This window comes from Caloenas nicobarica, chromosome 5, assembly GCF_036013445.1.
Source record: "Caloenas nicobarica isolate bCalNic1 chromosome 5, bCalNic1.hap1, whole genome shotgun sequence".
Lineage (NCBI taxonomy): Eukaryota > Metazoa > Chordata > Aves > Columbiformes > Columbidae > Caloenas > Caloenas nicobarica.
Window position 1 is genome coordinate 43,577,561 of NC_088249.1, and position 20,667 is coordinate 43,598,227.

General features: G+C 46.6%; 1 protein-coding gene across 6 annotated transcripts in view; it reads right to left on the minus strand.

The window, feature by feature from the left end:
- Positions 1-518: 518 nt before the first annotated feature.
- Positions 519-20,667, minus strand: part of TSPAN18 (tetraspanin 18) — a 127,645-nt gene continuing 107,496 nt past the window's right edge. For all 6 annotated transcript variants that reach the window (XM_065635810.1, XM_065635805.1, XM_065635809.1 and 3 more), the window contains 5 exons: positions 18,040-18,114; positions 12,112-12,210; positions 11,121-11,300; positions 4,956-5,039; positions 519-4,025 (listed from right to left, as the gene is read on the minus strand). In XM_065635810.1, coding sequence (XP_065491882.1) covers positions 3,978-4,025; positions 4,956-5,039; positions 11,121-11,300; positions 12,112-12,210; positions 18,040-18,114 — 486 coding nt within the window. In that variant the 3' untranslated portion in view covers positions 519-3,977. The remainder of the gene's footprint in view (positions 4,026-4,955; positions 5,040-11,120; positions 11,301-12,111; positions 12,211-18,039; positions 18,115-20,667) is intronic.

Sequence of the window (20,667 nt, forward strand, 5' to 3'; positions counted from 1 at the left end):
TCCACAGACCTCAGTTTCCTTTATCTGTTAAATTATGAGAAAGGCCTTGGACTAACATCATCTCCCAAGGGAGACTGCAATGAATTACCTGCATTTGTATAATGTCATGTAGGGTTGGGAGCTGTGCTCCCCAGAGGGTTGTGCTCTGAGCAGGCACAGGCTGGGACTAAGGCTGACCCCCTTTCTCTGCCAGAGATGGACCCAAACCCTTGCATTCATAGAGCCCTCGCTTTTGAGGGTGAAGAAGGCTCATCATTCTCGTAACTCCCTACATCACCTTATTTACGCCTAACCAATATCTGGCAAACTGGAGCTGGTGACAAAGGAGAGGCTCTGTCTGTCCTAAGCTGGCCTCTCCTTCCTGGTCAAGGGTTTTTACTTAGGGGGAGGGGGGGATGATGGGACACTTCAGTTTATACCTCATTTTAGCTGCTGTACCCGAGTTATTATTTCTCCTCTGGTAAGAAAGTGACTGTACTTAACACCAAGCAAATAGTGAAAAATTAAAGCTGTTTCACTTCACTGTCACAATATCTTTCTTTTATTTTTCTTTTTTTTTTTTAAGAAACGCACACAAAAACCGTGCAGAGTACTTCAAGCTTGTGTTCTCGTTTATATTACAAAAAAAAAAATCCTTTCAATATAAAAAAGCATTACAGTAGGGAATACAGGATAAATTAGCTCCACTATCTAATAAAAAGAACATTTACAGTTTTTAAAATAGATTTCAAACATTATTTCACACACAGCCCTTTTCCCAGGCATTTGTGACAGTCATTTGAGCATTAAATAAGAGCGGGGAGGCAGGGGCGCTGAGAGGGGCTGCAGGCTTGCAGGCACAGGCTCCTCTTTGCTTCTTCCATCCAAGGTGCTTGGGCTGTGGTCACAGTGCTGCAGCAGAGACAGCAGCACAGCAGCTCCCTCTGGTCCCCAGCCTACACCGAGCTCTCCAGCGAGCAGTGAATTGAGCTTGAGCCCCGGACCCCAAAATATTCACCAGAGCTCTTAAAAACAAATACAAAAATGCAGTTGCTTCTCCTGCCTACTGTTCTGAAAACTACTATACAACAGAGGGGGCAGCCACATAATCAAGGGACAAAACCAACAAATTTACATGCTTTGCCACACAGCAGGAGTCTGCTTTCTGGGCTTGCCTGTTCCTTAAATTTCTCCGGGGGGAAATTCCTTCTGCATGTTACCAACTTCCATAGGTCCTCTCAGATTTGCACATATCTTAACAGCTCTTTCCTGTTGTTTAAAATGTGCTGCCTGGCCCTTGCTGGGGGTTCAACCTGTGTTTCCAGTGGCATGCAAGCCAGCTGCAGAGAGGCTTTGAAGTCTTCATCCAGAAAAAAGCAATGGGGGATCAGACAAGGTAAGAGAGAAGAAATAACTGCAAAGGCCAAAATAACAGACAAATAAGAAATCTTTTTGAAGATACGGGGCAACCATTAGGGGAGCAGGAAAGTGAAAAAGCTAAAAACAGACAAAGCAATGAGTACAGGATTAGGAAAACTGAAGAGAAGCCTGCAGAGATCCTACATGAGGCATGTATAGTTAACACCTGGTGCTCTGGCTGCTTTGGTCAGGTTCCCGAAGTGACAGAAAAGGCCTTCAAGAGGTGTTGTGTTTTGGTTTTTTGGGTTTTTTTTGTTTTGTGGTGGTTGTTTTTTCTTCAGCCACACACCATGTTACAAATCTGGGTATTTGCCTTCCAGACTCTAACCTGAGATAGCCAGGCCTTTGAATCATAAACTGAGGGGAAAGGAAAAAAAATAGAGCCTGGGGGAGGCAGTTCTGCTTCTCTTGCTCACCTCCAGCCAAATTACCATCTCTGCTGATGGTTTTGTTTCTCCCCTTGGAATTGCTCCCCCAGAACAATTACTGACACCAGCTCCTGAGGCAGCAGCAGAACAGATCAGCTCGCCTTCTGCTTGGCCCATTCCCTGCAAGATGAGTAGATGCAACAGATTTTTCCTATCTTAAGTGCGGCACCTGCTGTCAGATAGAAATACTGCTGGGTTTTGGCTAGCAAAACTATTTTCCTTCATTAAACAGCAGACCAGAATTTAATGCTAAAATGCCTCATTAAAAGCAGGTCCAGAAGGAAATAGCTCAGGAAACCTTTCCATGAGGTTTAACGCAACATCTGAGGCTGCTCAGCAGCCCTGGTCTCCTGTTGCTGGAATATGGTGGCTGCAGCTCCACCTGCCCCTGCCCTCTCCTGCTGCTTTCCTTCCTTCCCCCTAGCCTGTGCAGTGCCCCTGGGAGAGCTGAAGGGACACAGCCCCAGTGGTGCAAGGTAGCAGACAAGGCGCACCTGCTGCTGCAAAGCCAGGGCAGGAGGCTACTGCTCAGCTCCTCGCTGCTGCCTTCTGCCCCCTCTCCTTCCTTGCCAGTGGTTACAGGTTTCAGAAGGGCTGGTTTAAGCCAGTATAAAAGTGCTCCGTAATCTGAGCCTATAAAATTTGTAAAAAGACCTGAACTCAACAAGAAACCACAGCCCCTTCTGTCTGCCCCCAGGCAAAATGATTTTGTGATCAGGGAGTGACCAGATGAAGAATTAAGGCAACAGGGGTTGAAGCTTCCAGAGGAGAGGATCCAGTGACCTGTCCAGGTTGATAACCACTACCACCAGAGCAGGAGCTGGCATGGTTGGGCTGCACACTGGATGCTTTTAGAGCCTGCCTGGGGCCTCTGCAGTTCCATCGTAATCTCTGACCAAGGTCCAGTCCCAGGCATGTTTCTCAAGTTTACTTCCAAATGATTAAGTAGCTGACATGTTAGTTAAATGTCAAACTATCTCAAGGGAGGAAACTGTCTCAACTAACAGGCAGACTAAAACAATTCTGACTTGATGCTTTCGTCATGAGCCCATGGGAGGATCTCGGGGGAAATCCTCTGAGCAGAAATGACGCCACAAGTCTGTTTCAGGCAAATAGCATGGGAACGGCTGGCAAACCTCAGCCCCCCGCATCCAGCACCATACCTGGACCTGCCCTTTGGGCTAGAAAGCATGCAGGAACCACTGCAAATACTTATTCTAACAGAGCACCACAAACTGGTTTTTGCAAGTATTAAGGGAAAGGCAAAGGCTGACAAGATTTAAACACAATTTCTTTCCCTTCTCAGAAAGGCAGCAGCATCAACGATTCTTGACCGGAACTATTATTTTTCCCAGGAGACGGGAACACAGCAGGGAACCATTTGCTCTCTTTCACAACAATGAACAGTAAATCTTAGTAAAAACACAAAAGTAGGCACCAAACTCTTGACCATCAGCCAGCCTTAGCTGAGTCCCACAGCTAAGTAAGACCACACTGCCCCTGCCTGGGGCTCCAGAGGAAAGCCAGCCTCACTGAAGTGCTTGGCTTTGTTGACAAGCTTCAGGTGACAAGGGCAAAGCTTCCGCTGAAGAATGGATATTCTCATTTTGTGGCTGGGAATTAAAGCCAGAATAGTGTGAATGACTACCTACTTCCTAGATGAGCCACCACCTCTTGTTTCAAACCCCCTGGACAGTCACAGACTTCAGCCAACCTGCTGCCTTATCCAGCCCCTGTGTGGTTGTTCTTCAGTCCTTTGCTGTCTAAAACATGATAAAGTCATGAACGGTAGGCATGGCCTTGCGGGAGAGGCAGCTGTGCTCATCCTCTTGCTCCCCCCGCTGGCTCGGTCAGTCTCTAGTGCAATCAGTTGCGCTGGGCTCCTGCTCCATGGCTGCTCCGGGTGGCTCTGGGCAAGGGTCCGGTGTACAGTGTAGTGCACATCACCTCAAAGTTCCAGCCCCTGAAGTACAATCCTTTTGGTCATTCATATATTACAACCTTCTTTTTTTTCCTTTTTTTTTTTTCCCCCCTTTTACCCCATTTTGTTAAAAAAAATAAAGTTTTTTGGGTGTTTTCAGGTTTTGTTTCTTCTGATATTCCTTCTTTCTTCTGAGCACATTGGGAATATGATGGTTCACAGGCTGCCTCTTACTGGATCCCACGAAAGAGACACATGGCAAAGATCATGGCGAACAGCTGGGAAGGGTGGGGGCAAGAAGAGGGCAAAACCAAAAGAGAACCACGAGAGTCAGCTGCATCTTCCAGAAGATCAGCAAAGCCTTTCCCAGCCCCAGGACCACCTCCATCCCTCTCTCCTGCCCAGCAGTCAGTGGCGCAGTGAGGGGGACCCTTCCCACCACCCAGTTTACCCTGCGGCTAAACCTCTTTTTCCTGAAGCTGATCCTGCCCCTCCTTCCCCTGTTCTCCAAACTGTTCGTGGCTACAGCAGCAGCTTGGCTTCATTCCCAAACCACCCTTGGTGTCATAGGGGAATGGGCTTTGCATTCCCTGCCTCGCACACCATTCCCACTGCCCAGAGCAGGCACAGCGGGGACACTGTTGGGGCTGCCGGGGCTCTGTCCAGCTCCTTCTCCTTGGCACAAGACAAGGGGCTGGGGAAAGCACGTGGCCTTGCCCCAGAGTGCTGCAGGGACATCACTTCTGGGCTCACGTCCTGTATGGTGGAAGCCTGTTCCTCAGAATCATCACTGAAGAGCCAGACACGCAGGCTGGATAATGGAAATGCTCTGGAGCCAATCCAGTTTCAGGCTCTAAACAGTTTTTAAAGCAGAGTTTGAACACATTAACCAAGGAACAGATTAGTCAGCTGGCTGGGGTGCTGCCACTACGAGGGCAGTAACTGCGTGGGTCCCCAGGGGCAGGTGGTGGGTCCTGATGCCCCTGCAGGTGAGCAGCATCGCAGATGTGCAGCACAGCTTACTTCTCTGCCTTTTGGGGTGAAGGACCAAGCACCTAGCTCTTTCTAGGCAATTAAAACCACAAATTGATAACCTGCTCGTGCTTTGCAGGAGCAACTTCCTCTGCCAAGGGGAGCGCCCGCCTGTTTGCCTTGCTGCAGGACATCTACCGACATGGCTTTTCTTCTGGTCACACAGCAGTACGTACCTCAATGGCCAACACTCCAATGGCAAGGGCTCCTGCAAGGTACACGTAGGTCTCAAAGGAGTTCAGGATCACAGTGTAGCAGCCCTAGGAGGGACAAAACGTGGTGAGACATACCTGAACTGGACAGAATCACAGAATCACAGAATGTTGGGGATTGGAAGGGACCTCAAAAGATCATCTAATCCAATCCCCCTGCCGCAGCAGGAACACCTAGATGAGGTTACACAGGAAGGTGACCAGGCGGGTTTTGAATGTCTCCAGAGAAGGAGACTCCACAACCTCCCTGGGCAGCCTGTTCCAGTGTTCCGTCACCCTCACTGAGAAGAAGTTTCTTCTCAAATTTAAGTGGAACCTCTTGTCTTCCAGCTTGAACCCATTACCCCTCGTCTTACTGGTGGTTGTCACCGAGAAGAGCCTGGCTCCATCCTCGTGACACCCACCCTTTACATATTTATAAACATTAATGAGGTCACCCTCAGTCTCCCCTTCTCCAAGCTAAAGAGACCCAGCTCCCTCAGCCTTTCCTCATAAGGGAGATGCTCCACTCCATCATCTTTGTGGCCCTGCGCTGGACTCTCTCCAGCAGTTCCCTGTCCTTCTTGAACTGAGGGGCCCAGAACTGGACACAATATTCCAGACGCGGTCTCACCAGGGTAGAGTAGAGGGAGAGGAGAACCTCTCTTGACCTACTAACCACCCCCTTCTAATACACCCCAGGATGCCATTGGCCTTCTTGGCCACAGGGGCACAGGGCTGGCTCATGGTCATCCTGCTGTCCCCCAGGACCCCCAGGTCCCTCTCCCCTACACTGCTCTCTAATAAGTCATTCCCCAACTTATACTGGAACCTGGGGTTGTTCCTGCCCAGATGCAAGACTCTACACTTGCCCTTGTTATATTTCATTAAATTTTTCCCCGCCCAACTCTCCAGCCTGTCCAGGCGTAGCTGGATGGCAGCACAGCCTTCTGGTGTGTCAGCCACCCCTCCCAGCTTGGTGTCATCAGCAAACTTGCTGATAGTACACTCTATTCCCTCATCCAATTCATTGATGAATATATTGAATAGTACTGGTCCCAGTACCGACCCTTGAGGCACTCCACTAGATACAGGCCTCCAACCAGACTCTGCCCCATTGACCACAACTCTCTGGCTTCTTTCCTTCAGCCAGTTCCCAGTCCACCTCACTACCCCATTGTCCAGACCACAGTTCCTCAGTTTAGCTGTGAAGATGCTATGGGAGTCTGTGTCAAATGCTTTACTGAAGTCAAGGTAGACCACATCCACCGTTCTGCCATCATCTATCCACCTCGTTATGTCTTCATAAAAGGCTATGAGACTGGTCAAGCATGACTTCCCCTTGGTGAAGCCATGTTGACTGCCCCTAATGACCCTCTTATCCTTGATATGCCTTGAGATGGCACCAAGGATAAGTTGTTCCATCCCTTTCCCAGGGATAGAGGTGAGGCTGACCGGTCTATAGTTACCCAGGTCCTCCTTCTTGCCGTTTTTGAAGACTGGAGTGACATTTGCTTTCCTCCAGTCCTCAGGCACCTCTCCCGTTTCCCAAGACTTGGCAAAGATGATGGAGAGTGGTCCAGCAATGACTTCAGCCAGCTCCCTCAGCACCCGCAGGTGCATCCCATCTGGACCCATGGATTTATGGATGTCCAGAATGCTTAATTGGTCCCTAATCCAGTCCTCATCAATTAAGACAAACTCCCCCATTGCCCTGACTTCCTCTGGGGCCTCAGGGGTACGGGGCTCCTCAGGACAGCCTCCAGCAGTGTAGACAGAGACAAAGAAGGCATTCAGTAACTCTGCCTTCCCTGTATCTTCTGTCACCAGGGCACCCACCCCATTCATCAGTGGGCCTACATTGCCTCTGGTGTTAGTTTTATCTGCCATGTATTTGAAAAAGCCCTGTTCTCCTTGAACCCTCTCGCCAGGTTTAATTCTAAGGAGGCCTTAGCTTTCCTAGTTGCCTCCCTACATCCTCTGACAACAGCCTTATATTCTTCCCAAGTGGCCAGCCCCTCCTTCCATGATCTGTAAACTCTCCTCTTCCACTGGAGTTTGCCCAGCAGTTCCCTGTTTAACCACGCAGGTCTCCTGGCTCCCTTCCTTGACTTCCTACGTGTTGGGATGCTCTGATCTTGAGCTTGGAAGAAGCAGTCCCTGAATGCTAACCAACTATCTTGGGCCCCTTTACCTTCAAGCAGCCTTGCCCATGGGATTTCCCCTAGCAATTGTTTGAAAAGGCCAAAGTTTGCTCTGCTGAAGTCCAGGGTTGCGATTCTGTTTGGTATTCTGTTCCTGCCACAGGAGATTCTGAACTCCACCATCTCACGGTCGCTGCAGCCAAGGCAGCCCTCAACCTTTACTGCTTCAACCAGTCCCTCCTTGTTAGCGAGGACGAGATCCAGCAGCGCACCTCTCCTAGTTGGCTCCTCCACCATTTGCATCAGAAAGTTATCATCAATGCACCAGAGGAACCTCCTGGACTGAGGCTGGCTGGCTGGGCAGTCCTTCCAGCAAACATCAGGGAAGTTAAAATCCCCCACAACAACCAGAGCCTGTGACTGTGAGGCCGCTCTCAGCTGCGTGTAGAAGGCCTCGTCAGCTTCCTCACCCTGATCTGGTGGCCTGTAATAGACTCCCACAACAGTGTCACCCCTGCCAGCCTGCCCCTTAATTCTCACCCACAGACTCTCAACTCGCTCCTCACCCGCCCCTGGACAGTACTGAATACATTGTAGTTGCTCTCTCATGTAAAGAGCAACTCCACCACCACGCTTGGCTGGCCTGTCTTTCCTGAAAAGGACAGAGCCATCCATGACCACATTCCAGCCATGTGAGCTGTCCCACCGTGTCTCTGTAATTGCCACCAGATCATAATCTCCTGACCAAACACAGGTTTCTAACTCCTCCTGTTTATTCCCCATGCTGCGTGCATTGGTGTACAGGCACTTCAGGGAGCGAGCTGAGCACACTGATTTCACCCTAGGGGTATGGGGGGCCTCCCGGTCTTCATCAGTTCTAGAGTGCTGCCCCACTGGTGCAAGCCCAGCTACAACCCCATCCCCCTTCGAATGTAGTTTAAAGCTCTCCAAATGAGCCCTGATAATTCCTGTCCCAGCATCCTTTTGCCTCTGCGAGGTAAACCTTTCCCACGTATCACTGTCTGGACTGGTCTTATAAAACAAGCCGTTATCAAAGAATCCAAAGCCCTGTCTGTAGCACCAGTTTTGTAGCCAGTCATTCATGGACTGAATTCTTCTATTCCATCCCATGTCATCACCCGAAAATGGGAGGAGGGAAGAGAAAATTACTTGAGCCCTAGACTTTTTCACCATCCGTCCCAAGGCCTTGAAATCTTTCTTCATTCCCCTCAGACTACGGGATGCAGCTTCCTCTCCACCGTCTGGAAGATCAGCAGTGGGTAGTAGTACGTTGGGTGCACCAGGTTGGGGAGTGCCTTGGTGATGTCCCTGATCCGGGCTCCAGGTAGACTGCATATTTCTCTATGATGAGGGTCAACTCTGCATATCAGGCCCCCTCTCCCTCCCAGAAGGGAATTGCCTACTACAATTACCCTTCTTTCTTTCTTATCAGAGGCAGTCTTGAGGTGTGGAGTCAACTGCCTCTTCCTATGTGACCTTGTAAGCAGGCCTTGCACCACATCCTCACCTAACTCTTCTTCAAGATCCAGGGCCTCAAACTTATTACAGAGGTGCACCTGGGGAAGCAAAGCAGGTAGGTGGCACATCACGTTGTTCTCACAGCACAGCCCTTGTACAAGAGGTTCGCTCAGATCCAGGCACCACAAGCACAGCTCCCTCTCATGACCCCACTGCCCCAGCCCCACATGGTGGTGTCAGGGAGGGGAAGGTTTTGCTGTGATGGGGTGGGAGTGGGTCACACACACAACCCCTCAGTGACCATGAGGAACCATGACTCCTTGCAGGGCAGAGGGGAGAAGCCCAGAAGATGCACTCCGTCCGCCAAGGACAGAGACTAAGCACAGAGGAAAGGATCCTCAGGGCAGATGACAGGCAGCCCCGGCTGGCTAGGGAAAATGATGATTTACTTAAAGCCAAGGCAGGAGATTCTTGAATCCTCTCTCAAAACCAGCATCTCTTTCACACCTCAGGACCTTCTGTCTGTGTCTTCTCCCAAAGGAGCATGGAATTCTCCAAGACTTTTGATAAGGTTTCCCACGCCTCCTCCAAGAGAAACTGATGTGTTACAGTCTAGACAAGTGGCCTCTGAGGTGGGTGGGTGAACAGGCTGGACCCAGAGGGTGGTGGTCAATGTCTCCTTTCCAAATTGGCAACCTGTCATGAGTGGGGTACCCCAGGGATCAATATTGGGCCCAACGAACATCTTCGTAAGTGATCTGGATGATGGGATCAAGTGTAGCCTGATGAAGCTTGCTGATGCCACCAAACTGAGAGGAGAAGTAGACACTTTGGATGGGAGAGCCACCCTGCAGGATGACCTGAACAGGCTGGAAGAATGAGCTAAAAAGAACCTTATGAAGTTCAACAACGTGTAAGGTCTTGCACTTGGGAAAACATCATCAAGGAGTGCAGCATGAGTCACTGCAGGTGAGACACAATCAGAGGAGAGGGGAGCACAGAGAGGATCCACTCATGAGGCAGACCCAGAGAGTTCAGACCTTTGGGGCAGTAACCGAGCTGTTAAAATCATGCCCTTGTCAACATGAGACCACGCAGCAGCAGCAAGTCTGTTCCGGCCATGTTCCAGCCCAATTTTCAGGGAAAAGCATTCAGCCCAGCAACAAAATGTTTGGGTTCTTGCCAGAACTCCAACCTTAACCCAACTTCCAGCATGCCCTGCTCAGACGGCTACAAACTGCAGTGAGCACAAGTGTGGCCAGCTCTGTCCTACCAGCACAGCGTCCAAAGAGCCTGCCTTTGCTCCAGGAACGCCTGAATTCAGCCGTCAGTTGTTTGGGAGTGTCTCTCCCATTTTACAGAAGTGCCTTACTGTATGCTTGGTGACACTCGCTGTGTACATGGCTTCTCCCACCAACACTCTGTGGTGTCAAGGGCTCACCTTTCCATAAAAGTGGTAGGCCTCAGCATCATCACTTAGGGAAAGCTAAATCTGTTATCTGCTTCAAGCCTTTCTCAAAATGCATTTCTCTTTCCCTTCCCACTGCTTGTCATTCTCTCTTCCCCACCTACTCATGGCAATCAGACCTGACAGAAGCAGTGTGGTGCTGTCTGCTATGATCTCTTACCCAGAGCATCTTTGCCAACCATTTCCAGTTGTCAGGCAAGGAACAGCTCACACTCTGCTTCCAAACTCCTGTACTCCCTTTCAAACTCTGCTATCAAGTGATGAAAAGAGGACCACTGCTTAGTCTGGAGAGAAAAGGAGGCCTGTACATATGGCCAGTACAGAGCTCAGTTGGCTTATTAGTGCTGAAGTGTACATAGCCAAAAGCTTTGCTATTAAGCTTCTTAAACGTCACCTCTCAGTTACAATGTAACGAAACAGAATTGGTAAGTTATCAGTGTTAGTGGCATTATAACGAAGTGTCTTGTTCCAGTCTAGTACTGGGAAATAAGTCAAGAGGCCTGGCAAAAGAAATGTCCTTTTTCTACTGTAAAGAATAAAAGAGTAGAGAAATGCAGCTTTCAAATACTTCTCTACCTTGGAAAACAGACATGGTTTTGTGTCTGTTTAGTCCTCAATCTTTTGCTTGCATATGTTGTTGATGAGGAGTCTTTGTGAATTAAACTGGAGCCACTACCTCAGCCGGTAAGAGCCAACTCCATCCCATTCTTACTGGCCTGTGCTGACTTGCTAATCAACTTTTCAGATACAGTACTAACCTTCAGAAACACAACAAAACTTGACACTAACTTCCACTCCACCTCTGAGTTCCTTGAGAAAATCTTCATTTTTCTGCTGATATAGCACAACATGGACTTGGCAGCCCGCACCATCAATGAAAGGGGATTTTCAAAATCAGACACATGCCACGACTTCAAAAGCTGTCAGCAGAAGTGTAATTAGGATGTCAGCTACAGTCAGAATGGCATGACCTGCCAGCTTCGCTAGCTACCCATGACCATGACAGCCATCTCTCTGCCCGCTGTGAAACTCCTTTTCCTGGTGTTTGGCTTCCCTTACCTGTCGGTTCTGAAACCTCTCAATGCCTGTGAGGCAGGCTTCCTTGTTCACAAACATCCCTTCCCGGCTCTGGATCTCTCGCTGGCAACAAGCCTCTGGTGTTGCTGTCTCCCAAGAAGAGTGTGGAAAATGAGGGACTGCTTCAAAATCTTCTGGTCCATTCACTCCACAGCAGGCAAACTAGGGAGAGGTACAGAGAAGAAAGGAAGACAGAGTTGACACTTTGCCCTGAAAGCAGATAAGAGAATCTACCAGAGACCTATTCTTGCAGGATCAAAGCTTTAGTCAAAGCAGAGACAAAACAACTGTTGTTTCCAAAGAAGTGGGTTGTTTTTGTACCTTGGAGCTTCTGTTTTGTCAAAGCCTTTTTATAAAGTCCCACTGTTCCCATGTCGCACCCTAGATGCTAAGGTACCACTGGGAATATTGCCACAAACTACACAGGGCTTTGGAGCACATCCAGAGTGACTTGCCTGAGATCGCCCAGCACTTGCTGTAAGGGAGCCAGCAGTACAATCCAGGCTCCCAGCTGCCCGTTCTCCCCATTGCTAATGGCCGGGATTATTGCTGCTCAAAGGCACTGCTAGGTGATTCAAGTCAGGTCCCTTTTTAAGGATTCAAGTCATACTCTGACTCTGTCTCCTTTCAGTCAGCAAAAGGAAATGTCTTTATTAAAGTCCTGAATCAGCATGAAGGGCAGCAATCATCTTTTTCTTTTAAGATTAAAATTGACTTTTCATCTGCAGAGCCTGACGTCCTCCTCCTCACTCCTGAAGATATACACCATGGGCTGTATTGAGGTCTGCATTCACATATGTACACATACACACACACACACATAGAACTTCTAGTAGATAAGAACAATTCACTTTGAGAAAGACTGACTGCCAGACGAATTCTCATCTCCCTCCCACCACCACCACGACCCTGGTGCTTGACACGACTGGATGGCTGAGCAGGGGCAGCCTGGGGCTGGTCTGGCCGAACTCACTGTGATCATGACAGAGTTCCAGGTGGAAGAGAAAACGTCCGTGTTGTTGTTTCTCAGGTAGTGCTTCTTCAGCTCCTTGGTGAAAAACTCTCTGGTCAGCTGGAACACACAGACAGGTGGAAACGCACAAGTTACTGCCAATGCCTCTTTCCCAAGTGCCCCCCGAAGCTCTCTTTGGTGAATGCTGGTGGTTGGTTTTCTTTTTTTTTTTTTTTTTTTTCCCAAATCTCAGAGGAGAAATATGGGAAAAGCCACTGCCTGAACCATAACTATATCCAGGGTGAAAGGTACTCATTCAACGAAACTGTTGCTCATTAAAAATCAGGGACTGAATTACATCTATACTTGTAACCTAATATTTGCATTTAAAGGTTGGTTGGTTTTTTAAATATCCAGTGGTATTTGAACATGTTTCATAAGTTGAAACAGGACTAAACCAGATTTTGGAAATATCTTCAAATCCACACCCAAATAGTAGCTTAACTTATTATGCTTCATGAGGTCTGCAGACAAATATGTTTTCCCCCTCACTTTTCATTTTAAACCTACTAACGACAACTGCTCTGAATTAACTTCCATGTGTGAGAAAGCAGAATCAAGCTCTAATACCAAACTTTCTGGGAATGAAAAGGAAGTAAAAAACATGTAATTAATACGAAATGTTCAAGTCATCTTACAAATCAGAAAAAAAAAACCCAAAACATTTCCCTGACAATGCTTTAGATTATCTAAACTGACCCACGCATATGAAGAAAAAAATCTTCTTTATATTTCCTGTGTTTAGATAATTAAACAATTTTTGCTAAGGTCAACAATAAAAATGAATGGAATTTCATTTACTCTTGTTTACATTTACAGTATAATAGAAAACCCGAACCAACATTTCTGCTCATAGTGTCCTCAAAAAGTTAGATACTTTGAAATGGCATTTACTTAGGACTGCTCTTTGGAGGACTAGTAAATATACAAACTTCATAGTCTTAAACTGAATACTCCAGTTCAATCTTTCCACCTTTCTGTCACTCCAGGATGAAAACATCAACGAATCCCCTTTTCAGGTTGCCAATAGGTCTTGACTTGTGTGGTCCCTTCTCTAAAATACCTTATGACTTGTGGTGCACACAGGCAAAATCTCTTTGCCATTGCAAAGTCTCAGCGAAGTGGGTTGGACACGGCTGGATATAGTTCTGCTCTAGGTGTTGCATATTTGCAGGATAAGAAATTAAGCTGCCTGAAAAAGACACACCCCCCCCTTTTTTTTTCATACAGCACTGCAGATGCAGCAACATACACTGCTATGAGCTGGTTTCAGGTTCTTGATAAGCAACGTGAAATATCGCACATACATGTGTATGAGATGTATGAGCGGGCACAAAAGCACAAGCTTGTTTGTTTCCTTTGTAATTCTGTCGCAAAAACTACTGAAAAAAGAGAAGGCTGTGGTGACTCTTTAAAAGACCCCAAATAACACTTAATATTGACTTTTCTTTTACAAAGACACACTAAGGCCACATTTAATGACTAAATCAATACTAGGTAAAACTTTGTCACAAAGACTTGAATTATGTACTATTATACCTTTTAATGAGATATGCTGCCAAGTTCCTAAATCACTTTTATGAGACAGAGATTAGCTCATTTTTTGTTCCTGAAAATTAAAATATCAGAAGATCAGAGAGGACTGGCATACCCATTTGGGAATTTGGCACACTGAGAGAAGGTCAGGTTAGAAGATGTTGAAAAATGTCCTCAATGTTCTCCTTTCTCTCCCTTTCTCTGCATATTTTATCCACACAGCATTCTAACCTGCAGAGACTCCTGTACATTTTTTTGATGCTTGTCTGTTTCTGAATCACAGACTTTGAAATTGATATTACCATTGATAATAATCCCAGCTGACTGCCTTTGGCAGGGTCTAAAACAAAAGTCACATAAATATAAAGTGAAACCTTTATTTTGACAGCAGCAACCTCCAAGGAAATTGATCAGAGTTTGTGTGCAATTTTTACAAGACGGCCTAAAACAAAACCTAGTGCTGGAAGGGTGAGTTTGCCAGGAAAATAACTGATTCCATCGTGCTGCTCTTGTTTGTCCTGAGTTCAGAAATATGTTAAAAAAACCCCAAAAACCTATCATCGGAAGCATCTATCTTCTTTTAAAAAATTGCTGACGAAGGAGAATGAAAGTCAGCACGATGGCCCTACTTAGATGCCCATGGCTCCCCTCTCGCTGAAGCCCTGATGGGGTCTATGCACATTGGAGTAGTATGGCAAGAACTGTTCGGAAGGGAGAAAAGGACCTACTGATAAATCTACATCTTCGCACATGCTTCTGACAAACAGTTACATTACACCAGCCACAGTAATGAACAATAAAGAGCTGTTCAGCTGTTGTGTTTTCTAGCTGTTCTCGGGGGAACGCCTCCAAGAAGCACATGTATGCATACATTTTCATGCTAGTGAATGAAGTGGGACTTTTTTGTCACACTGCTTCAAAAAAATAGCTTGGCTGGAATCACTGCAGTCGCGTGAAGGGGGTTTATGAAAAAGAGGGCATTTCTGCTCAACACAGGTGTGGTGGCACTGGCCAGGAAGGCCACGTGCAGCGCTGTGCCAAGGAACACTGAATGCTGTGCAAGAAGCTGGCTTCATGGTGCCTGTGGGAAACAGGGCACACTGCTGTCCCTCTTCCCTGCCTGGAGCATCCTTGTGTCCTTCTGACACAGTGCAGTGCTTGTGCCGTTGGTACCGTCACCTGTCCTGCACTCGTGTCTTCCATAGCACTCCAGCTTCCTAACCGAGGGATGGACAGTAAATATTCTTCAGCTTTTGCCTTATGTCTGAGGAAACAGAGGTATCAGGAGCCCAAGTGACTTGTCTATCAAGTTTCAGAACTGAGGCTAAAAATCCAAACAGCTCTGCCACTGGACTAATCTGTTCCTACCACCCTGCTTGCTTACTAAGATAATTCTCAAAAAAAAAAAAAAGAGTAAAATACTCCTCCGGGGTTTTTCCCATACAGACCTCTGAAGGGCATATCAAGAGCAATTCCTGAATGTAAGTCAGGTTGCTCTTCCACAGCCTGTCTCTATTTTTCATGGAAAACTTAAGTTTATGAGGAGTCTTCTAGATGAAAAGGGTTCCTCCACCCTCCAAAACCTCTTTTACAAAGGAAGAGAAACTCTGGTACTCCCATAGCTGATTAACAGCGGCCTTCCTCTTCAGAGACTGCTTTAAAAAAACTTATTAGGGTGCCTAGTCGAACTTGCAGATCACAGTAGCTCATCACCGCTAATACCACTTCCATTCAAACCACCACCCCACTCTGCTTCACTGACTCTTCCTCTCATGTCAAATCTCAGCAGAAAACACGTCTTTCCTCCCTTATTTTTGTCTCTTAATTTCTTTCACTCCCTCAGCTATTAATAATTTAACTCTGTTGAGTGTTTGGGACCTAGCTGGGATGTAAAACACTATGCAAGAGAAAGTTGCACTCAACATTATCTGGAAAGTGAACAGATAGAGCGTATCTTTCTCTTCTGTCCCATTTTATATACCCAGTGAGGCCAGAGCCATATGGGCTGGTGCAATGACCATCACAGGAACTCACTTGGTAAGTTTCCAAGAAATTTAGGTTGCCTAAATGTGGATTTACTACCACATGCTTTGAAAGTAACACGTTTGGTAGGAAAGAGAAAAGCACGTGTGAACCTGAACTTAAATTGCTACTGTGAAGAAGTCTTCCTGACATGGGGTCACTGGAAGACCACTCCCATCCTCACGGACACCATCTCCAGCCATCCGGCCTCCTCCTAACCCAAAGATGACAGCAAAATTAGCCACCAAGCTAGAGGAGTTACCACCAAAATATATAGCAAGAGCAAAACAATTTTTTTTTTTCAGAAGAAATTTGAGGAGAGAAAAACACACAAGACTTTACAGACTGAGTTTAACTTCTGCATAGAGCCATCTCCAGCTATGTTGGGATCTGACATTCTTCATTCCTTCCCATTTAAGCCCTTCCTGTCAGTCATTCTGACAGAGTGGGAAGCTGGTGACGCAAACAAAAAGACAAGCTCAGGAAAGACAGGAGTTTGTTCTCCTTCAAGTTTTATGTCACACCATCACCGCCAGATGCCACAGAAGTCTAGAATAACCACTGTGACCTTATCTTGCAAGGTAACATAACCTCACATGTCCTATGGCTTCCATGGCAATGGAAGGTACTGATGCTTTTTGCCCAGAAGCAAGATGTAAGCATGCTCCCTCGTGACGGAGGGACGAGGACACAGCCAGCCCCGTGGCCACCCCGCACACAGGACTCGCACTGAGCCTGTCTAGGTTCTTGTGCCTTTTACCAGTGTCCCACGGGGCATTTGGGAGGTGGGATCAGTCAGCTGCTGCTGCTTTCCCAGAACCTGCTCACCAGAGACAGCATTCTCTCTACATCATGAAGCCTGTACCAGGGTCTGCAGGGCAGTTTCTACATGTGTGGTCTGCTGCTTGTGCTGAACCAAAGGAATTTTCTGAAAACTCCTAACAGCAGAGCTGTAATGACCAGAACACACCAGACCCCCCATGCTGCAACCTGTTTATGGAGCGGTAGCTGTTCCCATGAGGCATGGTCTCAAAGCCTGGGCTGGAATGAGGCACCCACTCTGTGTACAGAGCACCATCCCTTCCCCAATGCCTTCAGATCTGAGGCAAAGACAAAAGACCACCAGCTTATAAATGGGAAAAAAATCCTCCCACTATCTCCTCCCAAGACTATCCTACTGCACAAACAACACACTGTCTTGCTGTGAGGTTCCTAAGTCTTGATTCTTTGCTTATAAAAATATTTTTTATAGAATCAAATTAAAAGTATATCCTGGCTCAAGAAAGTCATCATTATATATGGCCCTTCTATGCTCATGCTGTATTTCTGTCATGTTCAGTACAGGGAATCTGCTGTATGTTCTCTTACTACTGGCAGAGGCCAAATAAAATATATACTAACAGTCACTAGTGACCACCTCTGCTAGTCAATATTTTTTCTCAGCCACCACTCAGAGTCATATTTCAAAGATGGGTTGACTTGACAAGGATGGACCTAGTTCAGTCAGGCTTTTCTTTGCATATGTGTGAACATGAAAAAAAAATGCACAAAACTCTGCTGGTTAGAGAAACAAATGAGACTGTGCTTGCTACTAGTGTAGTAAAAGCTTACTACTAGCATAGGGGAGAGATGATGGCCATATAATAATACGCATAGCAGCAGAGTAGAGAAAGGTTACATCACAGGAAGCTGTGGAGAGAAGGACCAGAACTTGTAAGCTGTGCAATATGCAAGGGATCATTGATGGGACTCAAAATGGGACATGGGAACACTTGCTGAGGGCACATCACGGGGGGATGTCTTACAAACTGCATTGAGAGGAATCTGGTGAGCACCAGGACATGAAAATTCAAGAAGTAACACGATTAGAAGATGCACAAGACAGTTTTTGAACTGCAGAGCAAGTGTTGGTTCTGTTGGAGAAACAGGAGGTTTCACTAATAATGTTAATATTAAACACGTGCTCTATTGAAAAAAAGAAAATAATTGCTTTTAAACTTGGTGTGACTTTATTATAAAACTCCTCTCTGATGGAATGTGCAGCTGGTTTGGCTGCAAAAGAATCAGGAAGACTCATAAAACTTCAGGATTTAAGTAGATCCCCAGTGTATCTCTCCTGTGTACCCAAACCATCCACCCTACACACGCCAGGTAAATTAGCATTCACCAGCTTGCTGGTAGCTCTGCAGACTGGGGGTAGTAATGAAGCAGGTTGGTTGGTATTTGGAACAAACAGTTGTTCTACAAACAAATCAGACACCGCCTAACACGACGCTCCAGCTGGGTACAATCCCACCAGGGTTCGGATTTTTCCCACCATAGGATACTTACATTTTCTCTGAAGATAAAAGCCAGGATTGCAGCTGAAAGCTCTGCCAGGAAGATCAACAAAATGAACATGAAGAACTGTAAAAGAGAAGATGCAGAAAAAAACCCAGGCATACCATTAGGTGCGCACAACAGGCAGTAGGAACACAAGGTTTTGAAAGTCACCAAAGAGATGGAAACCTTTTTCCCCTGACAATTAAAAAAAATCTGTGAGACAGTAACCTGGAGCAGTCACAGCCCCTCTCTGACGACGTTACAGGACATGGGAGCTTGAGATGCTTTTGCCTGGTTCTGATGGGTAAAAGGGGATAAGGCTACGGGACCCATAACATCCTGTGGTCAATCTGCATCAGCTTAAAACAGTAAAGCCTACTTTGATGGAAAACGTTATAGGATTGTGTAGACGCTCACATGGGGTTAAACTGTCCTGACACAGTGAGGGGAATTAATGCACGTAAGGCATCACATGCATACACCTACATATGCACCCCTCTTCCCCCCCCATCACAACATAAACAATTTTACTGTAATATGATCATGGCTCATTTTGTATGGAAGGAGGTAGTGAGACGTGTCCCCAATATTTACACCTATAACCAAAACCAAACTCTTTTCAGAGTATTCTGCATTTCAGGACAAGATTAGCCTTGGTTAATACCCCCTTGCATACAGTGGGGTTGCATTGAGTTACGTATGTGAGTTATTCAGCTGGTATGAAATAACACAGTTACTCCATCCTGACATGGCATGCATACACTGGGAACCACAGGAAACTTTGGAGGCAACAAGGGGAGCTGAAGACTTGCTTTCACACAGCCAGCCAGCCGCTGCAGCTAACAACCTGGTCACCCATCCATATTAACCATGCGGAACCTCTACAGAAAGTTGGTAACACCCCATCACATTTGTAGCTTGATTATGCAAGTATCATCCATGTCTTGTATAATATCCAAAATGTGCATGTTCAAAGCCTTAAATTAAGGGCACACTGCAGACTGGACAAAAAGCAATAGCTGAGTTTGAGATAAAACCATTCCGCTTATGTCATCGTAATTCTAGGGAAGAGAAGTCAAAGCAGAGAGGCACGTGGTGGTTCAGTTTCAGCTGGAACTGTATTTTCATCCTGTTGGCCTTGCAACCTTCCACTGCTTTTGTCTAAAAGTCTGGGTTTCAGTCTTACTAAGGGCATCTTGTTTCTGTGATGTGACCAAGCCTGAGCGATTCATCGTGCCCCACAGAAATAAACCAGATGCACTTAGGAGGTTCCATCCCCTGGGAGACTGAGGTTGCGCTGCGAGGGAGCTGCCCTGGCACCTTTTCCCCTTGGGCACTGTGGGCGCTTCCTGCCTGGGATGAGCTCCTGGGGCTGCCACCCCAGACCCTCCTGCCCCGAGGTGGCACGGAGAACTGGTACACAGCTAGAGGTAAAACTCATGTAGAGGGGAAAAGATTGTTGAAGCGGACAAATCTCCCAGGGCAGGAAAGCACTCACTGACGTCAAAGAGCTCAGGACTCAACCTGGCTTTGGTATAGATTCTCAGTTACACTGATGCTGCATGCTAGCTTGATGCTGCTTCAATCCAAAGCAAACAGTAAAAGGAATGTGCAGTGATGTGCCCTCTAACATCCTTAAAACAATAAATGTTGGTGCTGAGGAACTCCTGTGGGAACAGCGCAGAAAGTAGCTAGGCTCACACCCTTTCCTGAAATGGCATCAATTTCCCTTCTTGGAGACAAAACAGTGGGCTTGAGGAACCATAAGTCTGAACTAGATGGACATTTTTATGTTCTTATAGCCAAAAAGAAATATCACCATTTGAGACTCATCCCCTCTAAAATTCAAGGATCCCAAGAATTAGCCCACAGACTCAAAGAATATTTTACAAAACTGAGTCAATGTCTAGAAATCAATTCAGGTTTTGGCACCATGTAAGAAAAATAGGAGTGAAGGGAGAACCCAGTAGGACCACATCACATGGAGGGTAATAAACATGTGGTACACGTTACTAGTGAAGGTGGTTGAAGGAACAAATAAACACAAGAGAAGTCTGGATGGGGTTTTTTGTGTGAGAAGGTTATTGAAGATCTTTCTGAAACAGAAGGCAGGCAGATGGGGCCAGAAGTACTATTGTGATCCCCAAGCAATGATTTATAAACAGTGTTTGAAATGCCGTGCACCATGCATTTTGGTAATGGAGAGACAATTCAAACTACCTGCTTGGAATGGGCAAAATGTTTTGTTGTCAATTATCAGAGCTGCAAGCAACTTTTCCCCACTGGAAAAGTGCACACACCACCCTGTCCCATTTGTCTTCCTGCTTCTGCAGTGGAAAGAAAAGGATCCTGGGCTCAAATGACAAAACAAGAAGAGTCAGATGAGCAGAGACTTCGGTGCTAACAGAACGCTGCTGCTTGATATTGCTGAAGTAGTTAACTCTATAATTTATTCTTACTGCAGGAGTTTTCTGTGCCACTTTTTTTTTTTTTTCTTCCTGCTCAGAGACTGTTTTGTTTTTATTTCACCACAGGAGGGCAAAGAACAAGTGATGAGAATGAACGGTGCTTTGCAAATTCACATCATCATCCATCAAGGGATCTCAGTATAGTCACTAAGAGGTCTAAGGTGGTGAT